General features: G+C 46.1%; 3 protein-coding genes across 4 annotated transcripts in view; 2 read left to right on the plus strand and 1 right to left on the minus strand.

Annotated features, from left to right (window-relative positions):
- The first annotated feature begins 1,155 nt into the window (after nucleotides 1-1,155).
- Nucleotides 1,156-4,630, plus strand: LOC103469469 (uncharacterized). Its single transcript, XM_008417163.2, has 2 exons — nucleotides 1,156-1,394; nucleotides 3,351-4,630. The coding sequence occupies exons 1-2, from the start codon at nucleotides 1,367-1,369 to the stop codon at nucleotides 4,136-4,138; spliced, it is 816 nt and encodes a 271-aa protein (XP_008415385.1). The 5' UTR covers nucleotides 1,156-1,366; the 3' UTR covers nucleotides 4,139-4,630.
- Nucleotides 4,284-8,428, minus strand: mettl23 (methyltransferase 23, arginine). Of its 2 annotated transcripts, none has more exons than XM_008417162.2 (5): nucleotides 7,470-8,428; nucleotides 6,858-6,962; nucleotides 6,542-6,779; nucleotides 6,389-6,473; nucleotides 4,284-5,500 (listed from the first exon to the last, which is right to left on the minus strand). In XM_008417162.2, exons 1-5 carry the CDS (start codon nucleotides 7,569-7,571, stop codon nucleotides 5,263-5,265), a joined length of 768 nt encoding a protein of 255 aa, XP_008415384.1. In that variant the 5' UTR covers nucleotides 7,572-8,428; the 3' UTR covers nucleotides 4,284-5,262. The 2 variants fall into 2 exon arrangements, with proteins under 2 accessions (XP_008415384.1, XP_017161645.1); XM_017306156.1 differs by lacking the exon at nucleotides 7,470-8,428 and adding an exon at nucleotides 7,388-7,469.
- Nucleotides 8,429-8,520: 92 nt separating this feature from the next.
- The window catches only part of jmjd6 (jumonji domain containing 6, arginine demethylase and lysine hydroxylase), a 7,293-nt gene continuing 2,413 nt past the window's right edge, over nucleotides 8,521-13,400 (plus strand). Inside the window, exons 1-3 of the mRNA XM_008417161.2 lie at nucleotides 8,521-8,887; nucleotides 11,434-11,822; nucleotides 12,697-12,983. Coding sequence (XP_008415383.1) covers nucleotides 8,759-8,887; nucleotides 11,434-11,822; nucleotides 12,697-12,983 — 805 coding nt within the window. The 5' untranslated portion in view covers nucleotides 8,521-8,758. The remainder of the gene's footprint in view (nucleotides 8,888-11,433; nucleotides 11,823-12,696; nucleotides 12,984-13,400) is intronic.

A 13,400-nucleotide genomic window follows, 5' to 3' on the forward strand; every position in this document is an offset into this window, starting at 1 on the left:
ATGTCTGGGGGCCCTGAGTGTCTGGAGGCCCCTGGATGTCTGGAGGCCCCTGAATGTCTGGAGGGCCCCGAATGTCTGGAGGCCCAAAAATGTCTGGAGGCCCCTGAATGTCTGGAGGCCCCTGAATGTCTGGAGGCCCCTGAACATCTGGAGGGGCCCGAATGGCCCCGACCAGCAGCCACTGAGGCTTTGCCTTGATGTCTCAGTCTTATAATCGTAGAGTTTCTAACATAGAAAAGTGATGTAGAGTGAACCCTCTGAGCTCTTTGGTCTTTTCATCTGCTGCCAAGTTGTTCTGGAGGTTAGAGACATTATCCGGGTTTATTTGGTAAAATATCATCACGTTTTTATTCCATAGCTTCATGACCTTTGACCTTCTCTCCTGTGGTCTGTTCAGCAACATTAAATCCGGGCTAGGTTAGCTTAGCATGACGACATGAAACAGTTTGATCTGATTAAATGTTAGTTTATTCTGGCTTGGTGCTGTTCGGTGTTTTTAACTGTGAGCCCCTCCAAACGTCTCTGCACGGCCGCAGAGTCACCCTCAGTTTCTGTCAGGGTCACCTCTGACCTCTGACCTGGACGCTGATGGACCAGAGACTTTGGCGTCTAGCGCAGCTGATCCGGCAGAAACATGACTGTTAATTTATCTCTTTAAATTCTCCCTGTGTGTGTACCAGGTTTTTATATCCTTATGGGAACATATTCCTGTCTACAATGTGGGGTTATGGGGCCCCACAAGTTATGAAAACACAACTGTGTGTGTAGGTGTATCTGTGTGTGTGTGTCTGTGTTTATCTGTGTGTCTGTGTGTGTGTATCTGTGTGTGTGTATCTGTGTGTGTGTATCTGTGTGTCTCTGTGTGTATCTGTGTGTGTGTATCTGTGTGTGTGTATCTGTGTGTCTCTGTGTGTATCTGTGTGTGTGTATCTGTGTGTCTCTGTGTGTGTGTTTATCTGTGTGTGTGTGTGTGTGTGTGTATCTCTGTGTATCTGTGTGTGTGTTTATCTGTGTGTGTGTGTGTGTCTGTGTGTGTATCTGTGTGTGTGTATCTGTGTGTGTGTATCTCTGTGTGTGTGTATCTGTGTGTGTGTATCTGTGTGTATCTGTGTGTGTGTGTGTATCTGTGTGTGTGTGTGTATCTGTGTGTGTGTGTGTATCTGTGTGTGTGTCTTGCAGAGATTTTCCCTACCTCAGGGAATGTTTTTCAGGAATGGGTCCAGCCTCTGCTCTGTTGCCTGCAGATACATTTTTCGTGACGCTGAATAGCTGAGAGGTGATGTGGCGGGTCGGGGGGTAAACGGCCTATTTAAAGCAGCAGGATCAGAAATGAAAGCCATCACATCCAGACCGCCTGCCGCAGCAGATGTCCAGGATGAGCTGCTTTGGATGCAGTGAGTCGTTTCCTTCTTCCTCTCATGTGTTTTATTTTGGTGCATTTTTAGTGAAACATGTTAGAATCTGATGCTTTAGATCTGCTTGTCCTGAGACTTGATTCATAAACGCTTTGGCCAGGATGACGGTCTCTGCAGCCTTTTCAACAAAAAACATTTTGATTCCCTTTCAAATGAAGTAACTTATTTTTAAAGTCGGCATTTTATTTGACTTTAAAATTTAAAACCTAAAAGAAGATGAATATGGATAGATGTAAAAATATTACTGCTCCTTTTAATGTGGAAATTAAAATCATTTATCCCATAAAAAGCAGAAAAAATGCTAAGATCTAAATTTCTTATTATTGTAATATCCATATTTAAGGGGCTGCACAGTGGAGCAGTGGGTAGAGCTGTCGCCCTGCAGCCAGAAGGCTCTGGGTTCGATTCCTGACCCGGGTCGTTCTCCCTGTGATTCCTCGCCACGCTCCTGTCTGGACGTCTCTCCTCCTCCTGATTTATCCCTCGTTTCATTTGCCTGGATTTAGATTTTCTCTTTGTTCAGATGAAATGAAACCTAAAGCGGCTCGGCCTCAGAGACGCGTTTTTCTGCCTTAGAAACGGCCTAGTCAAAGATAACACCAAGGAGTTTTATTTGTTACTGGAGGCCAATTTAAAAGCACTAAAGTCTCGACTCACAAAGTTGTTCAATTTTCAGAGATTCTAATCCAAACATGTCAAATGTTTTAATAAAAACTGAAATTAAAAAGTCCTTTAGACTTTTGAGACACGATGCAGTTCAACCAAACGATCCGATTCATCAGGATCTGTGGATCAATAATCAGCAGCACACAGAGAGAATCTGGTGCAGATTTAAACTTCAGAGATGAAACCGTTAAAACTCCAAACATGCAGCAGAAACAGAAAGTCAGAGAAAAGAAGCGGCAGAACGAAGAGAGCGAGTCGAAGCTCGCCGTGGAGTCAGGAGGAGCTGAGGCCGAACGGGGAGACCGGATCCGGCCGGATCCAACCAGATCCAACTGGATCCAACCAGATCCAACCAGATCCAAACGGATCCTACTGGATCCAACCAGATCCTACTGGATGCAACCAGATCCAACTGGATTCAGGATGCAACCAGATCCCTCCAAATCCAACCGGATCCAACCAGATCCAACCGGATTCTACTGGATCCAACCGGATTCAGGATCCAACCGAATCCAACCGGATCCAGGATCCAACCGGATCCAACAGGGTACAACTTAATCCAACTGAATCCTATCGGATCCAACCTGATTAAACCAGATCTAACCAGATCCAACCGGATCTAACTGAATCCAACCAGATTCTATTGGATCCAACCGGATCCAGGATCCAACCAGAGTAAAAATCCCTCTGAAACAACAGAAAGACGATCAGAGGAAACCGAATCAGAGAAGCTTCAGATTTAATGTTCATCCAACAAAACGAGATCCTGGTCAAATAAAACCGATCAACTAAAATTCCTGATCAAAGGATTGATTCAGCACATCTCTATCTGCTCTCGTCATAAACTTTAATTTGACCTTTATGTATTTCTCTAGAATGTAAAAAGTGTGAACTGATCTGAGTTTGAGTCCATGTAACTTTCCTATCGTCCGTCCGACTGAATCAGTCGACTGACTTTCTGCTTCCTGTGGTTGAAGTCGTCCTAAATGCTGAATCTGTGGACAAACGGGTTTAATGAACTTGATCTCTTCCTGTTTCCTCTGTAAAGTCGACCTTCAACAGGATTCAAACACATTTAGTTTCATATAAACGACTTGAAAAGACATGAAAATGAAGCTTTAAGGAAAAATACACCAACATTTTAAATAAATTAAGCAGCATCAAAGGTTCCTGACGGGCCTTACAGCAGATCTGCTTCAGGTTCAGCTCAGAGTCTTCTAGCAGTGGTTTGGATAGACGCACTGACCGAATCTCCTCTTCCTCCATCAGAGAACCGGGAGCTGAGGGTCCTGGTGATGGGGACAGGCGGCGAGGTCACTGACAGCCTCGTCAAAGAGATCAAGGATTACCCTGACCAAACCCCACAGGAGTCCTCTGATCGTCCAGCTGACTGCTGGGTCAACATCTGCTGTCCATCCGAAGACGACCCCGTCTCTGCGACCATCGACGGATTAGACATGGTTCTCTTTGACATCCGCACTCGTTGTGACACAGACGATGTTAGCAAGATGACTGAAAGGAGCCAGAAGTACATCTCGACGTCGGCCCGCCACGTCTTCCTGCTGGTGATGACCCAAAAGCCTTCAGAGGACGGAGATGAAGACGAGAAGGAGAAAGAGATGGTGAAGGAGATTAAAGAGACTTTTGGTGATGCCGCATTGAAGAACATGGTTGTTGTGTTCAGGAACGTTACGACTGATGTTAAAATGCTCGAAGAAAGTCTCCGAAAGGACGCTGCAGAACTCTGGAGGCTTATAAACGAGTGCCGCATGGTGACGTACGAGACACCTGAAAATGTCCCAAAAAACATCAAGAAACGCGTCGAGAAAATCACAGAACAGGGAAAAGGAAAATGCTACACCCACCAGATGCTGGAGGCTCACAGCAAGAAAGGAGGATGCAAGTGGGAAAACTTTTCCCTGCCAAGGAAAGTCTGTGTGCTGATCCTGTGCTGTGTGGCGATGGCAGTCGGATACTTCCTGTTCTGCTGTGGGAAAGAGCTGATAGGAACGGCTGCGTCTGCTGCCTCTAAAGGCCTCATGAACCTTTCAGAGTAACGTCACGGAGCGTCATCTGACCTGAAACCACAAACCGGTTCTGATCCGATGAGCGCCACGCTCAGCCAGGCTGTCGCTCCTCATTCATCACATTAATCAGATTCTGTTTGCTCCAACATTTAAGTTTAAGGATCAGATGACAAGATTTAATTCATCCACAACATTTAATCACTTAGTAAACAGTTCAGCTGAAATGTTCCTGTTTCTTTATTTCTGTAACTGGTGAAAAGTTTCTGCTTCTGAACGTTAACGAGTTTTTAACGAGGCTCAGATCCTGCATGTCAGGTTTTACTCATTTATCTGAATGTTTCTGTTCTGGTTCTCGTCTCAAAGGGAAACACGTCGAGTTTCCTGCATAAAACGGTTTGAAATGTTTGTATAGGTGGGAGATTTTGGACTTTGCTCGGTACTGTAAAGTTTGTTCTGGTGGTTTCTGGACCCGGTTCTGTTCTGTAAATCATCTGTTTGAACCAAATTAAAAACTTTGCAGCAGTCTGTCTCGTTCTGGTTTTTACTCCAATCATCCTGCAGATTAACAGGAAGAAACATCGACGTTCTGCTTCATGAATGTTTTTCATCATAAATCCGTCTGAAGGCAGTTTTGGGAAAATCCTGCTTGTTGGAGAATCCAAAGGTTTCACTGAAGTAAGAGGTGAAGTGAAACGACTCAGTTTCTCCAGTAAATGAATCGTTTCTAGTAAAGTGCTGAGTGCAGCTTCAACTGAACTTTGGGATGGATGAGACACGATGAGGAGAAAGACAAATCATCTGGCAGTTTCTGCAACAGAGCAAAGAATAAGGAGGCCGAGTGCCTGACCATAAACTCTGGAACCAGAGAGATAATCCCAGATTAGCTGCTTCCAGTCCCAGTTTCTAAAGGTTCTGCAGAGGAGAAAACACACGACGGACCTGCAAGACATTCGTTTATTTACAGCAGAGACAGAGACAGACGGACCGGACGCCGCCGGCGGACCGTCTCTCCCAGAAACAGGACGTCCTGTCATGTTCTCAGAGGAACACTGCCCTCTGCTGGCCACGGAAGCACAGAGCTGAGAAAACTTGAAATCTGCAGTCAAACCCAGAAATACTCCCAGATTCCCTGAATCTGCTTTCATGTGTTCATTTCAATCAGTTTTTCCCTGAGCAGCTGAGCAACAGGCTGCGTGTCTGGGAGCAGACGGCGACCCCTGGGCCGGAGGGTCGACCTCTGACCTCCTGCTGATGATCATCATGTGGACGGTGTGGCTGCCCGGCAGGGCGGACCCGGCCAGCTCACACCCATCCGCACCAAAGTCCGCCAGCGGCACCGAGACGCAGCGCAGCCTCCAGCGGTGGAGCAGGGCCTCCAGGGACCAGTCAGAGCTGCAAGGCCAACCAGAGGTCAGAGGTCAGACACTTTACCGCACTGGCACTGAAACTTTGGTCTGCTGGTAAACATGTCAAACTTTCTCATTAAATCAAATTTCATTGCAGCAGCATTTAGAAACACCGACTGGAGAACATGACAGTGAATATTATAGAGTCACAAGCAATACGAGAATATTATTATTATTATTATTATTATTATTATTATTATTATGGTTGAATGGAAATAATTTCACATTACGACAGAAACTCAAAATATTATTAGAATAAAGTCGTAATTATAAGAGACAATCTGAAATAAACACAGGAATGTTGAGCATGTTGTTTATACTTTGCTATCAGATTTAATAAGGAAATATTTCATCTTTAATCCATCAGCAGCAGGACGTACTGAGTCTGCAGAACCAAGAGCTGCTGATAAAAACGACGACATTATTTTAAACCTTTTTCTCTTTATTCTCCTGATTCCCTGCCAGCATGCCTAGGTGGGCCCCATGTGGGGGAAAGGAGGGCTGATGTATGGGTCCCATATGGGACATGGGCCCTAGACAAACCCATGTGGGGACTCATCTGGTCTGCCCTCCTTTTCCCCACATGGGGCCCACTAGGCATGGGGCCCACCTAGGCATGGGGCCCACCTAGGCATGGGGCCCACTAGGCATGGGGCCCACTAGGCATGCTGGCAGGGTTAGAACAAACTCCTGGCCTGTCTCAGGCAGGTTTGCATCGTTTTCTGATCAGACACATTTTCAGTTTTCTGGAGATTTGAACTTAAACCACCTGACAGATCCAGTCTGGATAAATGTTCTGAAAGCTGAGGTTGAGAAATGAAAAGCCGATTTAAACATTTCACAGCAGCAGCAGCAGCAGCAGCAGCAGCCGTACCTCCTCACTTGGTACGTCGTCCAGAACTGAGCCTCCGGGTTTTTCCTCAGCAGGCAGACAAACGTCACCAGAACATCTTCAAAATCTGGAAGCAGAAGCAGCAGCTCAGCCACACGAGGAGCAGCGAGCCTTCACTCCGACTCTCACACCGACCCTGTGGGTCGTAGAAGACGTCCGAGCCGAGGACGACGTCCTGCGGGGGCAGCAGCAGCAGCTCCGGGGTCACGTCCCCCCAGCTGAGGCCCAGCACGCCGACGTCCCGCAGCCCGTTGGCGGCGCAGCTCCGCCGGCCGTTCTCCAGGCAGCGCGGCCGGTCCGATCCGTCCGACAGCGACACGCGGGCACCGCAGCGGGCCGCCAGCACGCCGGGGAGACCCACACCGGCGCCGAGCTGAGCACAGGAGGGCCACGGGGTCAACACGGGGTCAGAAACTCAAAGGCCAGAAGGTTTCCTTCTGGGTACCCGTACCTCCAGCACCGCCCGGCCTCTCAGCTGGTCTCGGTGGAACCACAGGTACTGGGCCAGAACCACGGCGCAGGGCCACACGTACATGCCATACTGAGGGTCCAGAACCTGAGGGAGCACCGCAGTCAGAACCGAACAGGAACCTTTAATAACTCGGCGTCTTCTTTCAAATGAAAACTTTATTAAATGTTTCTCATTTCGCAGATGTTTCTTTAATAAAAAGAACAATAAGAGATCAGCATCTGTTTCTATTAATGTTAAAGTATTTAGGCCAGACTTTGAGATTTTGTTTTTATTACGAGAATAAAGTCATAATAGTAGTAGAATACAGGGACAATAATGTCAGCAGAAAATCATAAAATTAGGAGAAAAAATGTTGTTTTAAAAAAAGCTTGGAGAGTTCTACAGATATTTAACTATTTGTAAAACTGCAGGATAACTTCACAAGATGCTCAACCTTTTTATTTTCATTACTTTTTGTGGAGGAGTTATAAAACTACAACTTTATTCTGGTAATATAATGACTGTATTACCATGCAGTCTTTTCCTCGTAATTATTATTTTTTGGAGCCTGGGGCCCTGGATGTAACAGGCAGCGGAGCAGCAGGGACAAACCTCTGGGATGCAGACACTCAGACTCTCCTCTGGGCTTTTCGCGTCTTTAAAGGTGAAAACCCTGCAGGCTGCGCTCCCCGCCTGCTCTCCGCTCTCCTCCATAATGTCCACCAACTAACCCTGAAGCTAAACCAGTACAGAGCCACTGACCGAATCACGGACTGGCTCTAAACTCCGCTATTTTGATGGGAGAACCGCTGAGACAGCCACGCTGGTAGCTCCTTCCGCGGTTAGATCAGGGGTCCGTTCCGTAGCAATTAGCCGGTGTGTGAGTCAGCTAGAGGTGCTAAACATCGATGATGAAGAGTTTTCTTTATAAGTATCACTGGTAATCATGATTAGCATAAATATGCGAAGCAAAAGTATGAATTATTATACATTTAAACAAATTATTATTATTATTATATTATCAATTCTTGGTAATGCGCAAAAAAGAAACTCTTTATCAATCAAAACCTGTCACTTTGGCTGCTAATTTAGTATAGAATCTTGGCTTAGACATCGCAACATCACTTAGCATAAATCAATAAGTTAACAATAAAAACAGTAGCCGTAACGCATCGATAGTAAAGCAAGTTTAGAAGAAAGCTGAAATAAAATGGGAACTTCTCCTTCGTAGCATGCCGCTCTCTACACTGGCTAGTAAATCGAGCAGAGTATCTGTTTGTCTCGTTGTAAATTCCGCCCAGTATTTTTGGTGCGTTCATGTTCCTCGAAAGTCGCAACGTTTCCTGGAAATGTCATTCACTGTGTTCTAGCTGGAGCATGAAGAACAGAGGGATCTGCAAACTGATGTGCTCAATAACTGATCTAAACATTTGATCATTAAACGTCCAAAAAGATCAAGCTTTTCTTTCTTTAGCTTGAACATCAAGAACGATGGCGTTTAATATGAAATAAACATTCCGACCACCGGGTAGGTCTTGAAGGTAGCAGCCAATAACATTAATGGGCGGGAATGCTTCGTAGATGACGAACACCAATCAGCGCACTGCAATTTTCGTGAAGCTGCAGCCAATCAGATGCCTTCCGCCTCATTTAGGGCGGGTGTTAATTGCGTAATCAGTTTCACAAGCATTGTGTGTCCCGCTGTTAGATTTTATCAAACTTTAACGGAGTGTCTGTGATTTTAAAGCTCACATTTATAGTTACACATCACAGAAGTTCGAGAGCAGCTTGAGTTTATGTTGTTGTTTTGTGTTATTAAAGCGACGCCGAGAGCAGGTGGGTGAATGTAGCCCCGAGTTAGCTCAGTTAGAGGCTAATCAGACACTGCTAGCCGGAAGAAAATGAACCATAAAAGTAAGAAGAGAATAAAAGAGGCGAAGCGGAGCGCCAGACCCGAGCTGAAGGACTCTCTAGACTGGATAAAACACGGTTATTATGAGAACTTCGACGTGTCGCATCAAACCGTGAAGGTAACAGTCAGTTTATCTCCCACAGCCGAGCTAACAGTAGCTAGCCGCGGAGAACAGTGCGCCTGGTCACGTAGACAATGTAGGATCCGCTGGTAGCGCGCCCCCTGCTGGAGGAGCCGCTGCTGCATCCCTGCTTTAACACGATTAGACTAATGAGAAACTAAATTAGGTAAAGTTAATAGATTGATCACTTAACCTGTTAATGAATGTAGAAATGGCAGCATTATTAACCTAAAAACACGCATTACTGTTCTTGGTAGTTTTTTTTAATTCCCTGGCCTTAAAATCCCTTCATATGTAATGTTTTATTGATTCCCACTCTCAGATATGGTGTTATGTATTGTAATGGTGATGTTTACAGTGCTGCTCAGACAGACTTTGGCATCAGTGTTGACTAGAGGTTGAAGCCAGTCAGGAAACCCTGGAGATGAATCTAAAACACTGAGGTCGTCTCCACAGCTGGAGGTGGATCCTAGTTAACCGCCTTTCGGTTTCTTTCCACACAGACGGAACCAGAACCTTCAGTCAGGCCTGACACCAGAACAGACGATGAAATGTCCCAGAAAGTATTGCTATAAACAATAATATTGTTGTCTTGAGAACACATTCTCAAAGATCAATCAACTTTAGGGTTTCCCCCAGTGACCTGCTCAGCCCGGCGGTCGGCCCGCCGTGTTTTTGTATTAAAAGATGTTTCCAGAAAAAGTAAAAATATTACTGGGTAACTATGGGACAGTGGACCGATATTTAAACCCACAACGAGTCTTAAAAAAAAAAACAATTAAATGAATATCAATTATTTTACTTCTGTTTAATCCAAACTAAGTCAGCGGCTCCATGGGGCCCTCGGGCTTCAGGGGCCATAAATGCTGATATTTTAACACAGAAACATAAATGTAACATTTATTTATTGAGGTTATCAATGCTGCTGAGTTTAATTTAATGGTTTCAGCATAAATTAAAATATTTTAAATTGTTTAACATTTAAATGTAAGATTTTAAGGAGCTGGTAGGTTTACTTTGTAAAAGTTCAAAGAACAATATTTATAGTCATATTGTTTTGTTACCATAGCAACAATCTGATGCTGTGAGTTTAATCTTTGAGTTTGAGCTGTTGGCCCACAAATACAAATTAATAAACTGGATTATAACTGATTGTTTTTATGTTGGCCAGTTAAAATCCTCCTCCTCTCCCAGATTAAATCCAACACAGAAGCTGTTAGAGCTGCTGATGGGGCCCCTCAGTCAGATTCTGCCCCAGGCCCCATTAGCCTTGGACCGGCCCTGCAGGATGAGTTAAACCTGCTGCACTGAGCAACAAACAGGAGATTTAATATAATGCAGCTAATGTAGCTTTAGCAGCTCCAACATTTCTGTCTGTTGAGTTTTAATAAGAATCTCAAACTGTTTTGGTTGCTGGAGTTTATGGGACGAGTTTCTCAGATCTCCTCGCTCATTAACTCTGACTAATGGACAAAGCTTCTGATATAGTTTGATTCATCATGTAACCAGAAAAATAATAATAAAATAATATAAAACCAGCGTAAAGCGTGACTACGAGGCTAAAGCTCCTCACCTGGCTGAACCTGCATGATGAGGTTAGCGCTGGTTCGTTAGCCGCTAAAGCTCCGACCAACCAGGAACACAGACATGAACTTTACAGGGCAGACAGCGCCACACGCTGGGCAGCGAGGTGAGATGGAAACGCTGCATAATTGTTTGTTCACAAAGATAAATCATTCTCWTTGCTCCTCAACTCCWCTGAAATCATCTACAAGTTATTCCTGTGGTTCACATAGAGCTGCTCAGCCTGAGCAACACGGCGGGTTTAGACTCTTACCTTGGTGTGGAGTTCTGTAAAGAATCGTAATTCCTCACAGGGGGTTGATGTAAATCTCCATACAGGTCAGCCTGAGTCCAGTTTGACTGAAAAGAGGAGCGCGATCCCTGCTGAGGTAAACTTGAGATCAAGCAGCGCCGAGGCGCCGGCTGTGATTGGTCCGCTCTGCCGGCTTCAAGTAATAAACTGTAAACTACTTTTAGAAATACATTTTCTCCACCAGTGAATCACTCAGCAACAGAAACGCTTTCAATCGGGATTAAATAAAAAATAATATTTTATATTATTAAATTTTCTAAAAACAGAAAGCTGAGCCTGGCGGGGGTCTAGTAAAGCCTGGTGGGCCGCCAGGCTTAGAATACACTGGGGGAAACCCTGAGTTTCTAATGAACATTCAACACTGGAACTGGAAAACATTTTAAAATAAACCAACAAAGTGAATCATAAGGAATCTGTAAACAAAATTGTGATGTAAAAATAATATTTGTGACCAAAGCAGCAGACTGAAGACTTTTATCACCCAGTTTTTGACAGGAGAAAAACAATAAATCGTGGAAATGGAGATGATTGATTTAGTTTTAATTTGTGATTAATTGATTTATTGCGACGGTGAACTGAAGCTTCATGTTGTCCAGAACCAAACCAGCCGTGTAGGTTTACTTCCTGTGGTTTTGCCTCCCTTGCTGAAGGACTTCCTGTCTTGCAGGACAACGTGGAGCGTGTGGACGCGCTGCGCCTCTCTCCAGAGGAGTTCATCTCCCGCTTCGAGCGCCCCTACAAACCCGTCGTCCTCCTCAACTGCCAGGAGAGCTGGCCCGCTCGGGAGAAATGGACGCTGGAGCGCCTCAAACGCAAATACCGCAACCAGAAGTTCAAGTGCGGTGAGGACAACGACGGCTACTCTGTGAAGCTGAAGATGAAGTATTACGTGGAGTACCTGGAGTCCACGCGGGACGACAGCCCGCTCTACATCTTCGACAGCAGCTACGGCGAACACGCCAAGCGCCGCAAGCTGCTGGACGACTACGAAGTGCCGCTCTTCTTCAGGGACGACCTGTTCCAGTTCGCTGGGGAGAAACGCAGACCGCCGTACAGGTGAGCCCCCGACTGACCCTCACCTTTAAACAGGGAGGGGAGGGCATTTATTGTATCATTTATGATTCATGTAAGATTTTGATTTACAATTTTAATTAATGATATTAAAAAACCCAAGAACTGACTATATTGTCAGGATAAAATAATAATTTAAAAAAAAAAGTTTTTTGGTTAGCTCCGCCTACATGGTTAGCCCCGCCTACATGGTTAGCCCCACCCCTGCAGTCAGCCTCGCATACATGATTAGCCCTGCCTACATGGTTAGCCCTGCCCACAGAGTCAGCCCCGCCCACATGGTTAGCTCCACCTGCATGATTAGCCCCGCCCACATAATTAGCCCCGCCTACATGGTTAGCCCCGCCCATGCAGTCAGCCCCGCCCACATGATTAGCCCTGCCTACATGGTTAGCCCTGCCCACAGAGTCAGCCCCGCCCANTGGTTAGCCCCGCCCATGCAGTCAGCCCCGCCCACATGATTAGCCCTGCCTACATGGTTAGCCCTGCCCACAGAGTCAGCCCCGCCCATATGATTAGCCCCGCCCACATGATTGGCCCCGCCTACATGGTTAGCCCCGCCCACCCAGTCATGACTGAATGTTTGGAGTTAATATTCGCCCTGCTGTTGCCAACTCAACATTTCAGACTAAAGAATCGTATCGGCCTAAATCAGACTCAACAGGTTTGGCTCTTTAAAGATCGGCCAGAAAACTGTAGTTACTGTGATCACTTTAGTGATATAAATCCCATTCATCCTCAAGAAGGATATAATAAATATTATGAATGTTTGTGGGTGTGTGATTTCTCTGCCATGCTGCCACAGTTTGCTAAAAAAAGGAAAAATAAGGAGTCATAACTGTGACCTGTGACCCCTCAGGTGGTTCGTGATGGGCCCGGCCCGCTCCGGCACCGGGATCCACATCGACCCGCTGGGCACCAGCGCCTGGAACGCCCTGGTGCAGGGCCACAAGCGCTGGTGCCTGTTCCCCACCAACACGCCGCGCGAGCTCATCAAGGTGACCCGGGAGGAGGGCGGCAACCAGCAGGACGAGGCCGTCACCTGGTTCAGCGTGGTCTACCCCCGCACCCAGCAGCACACCTGGCCGCCCGACTTCAGGCCGCTGGAGGTGCTGCAGAGGCCCGGAGAGACCGTCTTCGTCCCGGGTCAGTCCGGTTCCGTTCTGTGTGAAACTCCATCAGTTCAGATTTAAACAAGAAAACGTTTGAGCGTCACTGAAATCATCAGCACAACGTTAGCTTAGCCGCCGGCTTTACCTGAGCCAAAAATGTCAAGGAATCATTCAGAATGTCATTTTATAAAACATTAAGCTGATCGGACCGGTTCTGATCGGACCGGTTCTGATCGGACCGGTTCTGATCGGACCGGTTCTGGTCCACCTCAGACACCGTCAGGCATTTGGATCAGCTGAATCATCAGTCATGCTGAACAGTTCTGCTGAGGAGAACAGTTCTCCACCATCAATCAATCACTGATCGATGGAGGAGACAAGGACAATATTGATTGATACTGGTTTCCACTGACTGACTGGTTTCCACTGACTGACTGGTTTCCACTGACTG

Source organism: Poecilia reticulata, linkage group LG8 (genome assembly GCF_000633615.1).
Source record: "Poecilia reticulata strain Guanapo linkage group LG8, Guppy_female_1.0+MT, whole genome shotgun sequence".
NCBI classification, from domain to species: Eukaryota; Metazoa; Chordata; class Actinopteri; order Cyprinodontiformes; family Poeciliidae; genus Poecilia; species Poecilia reticulata.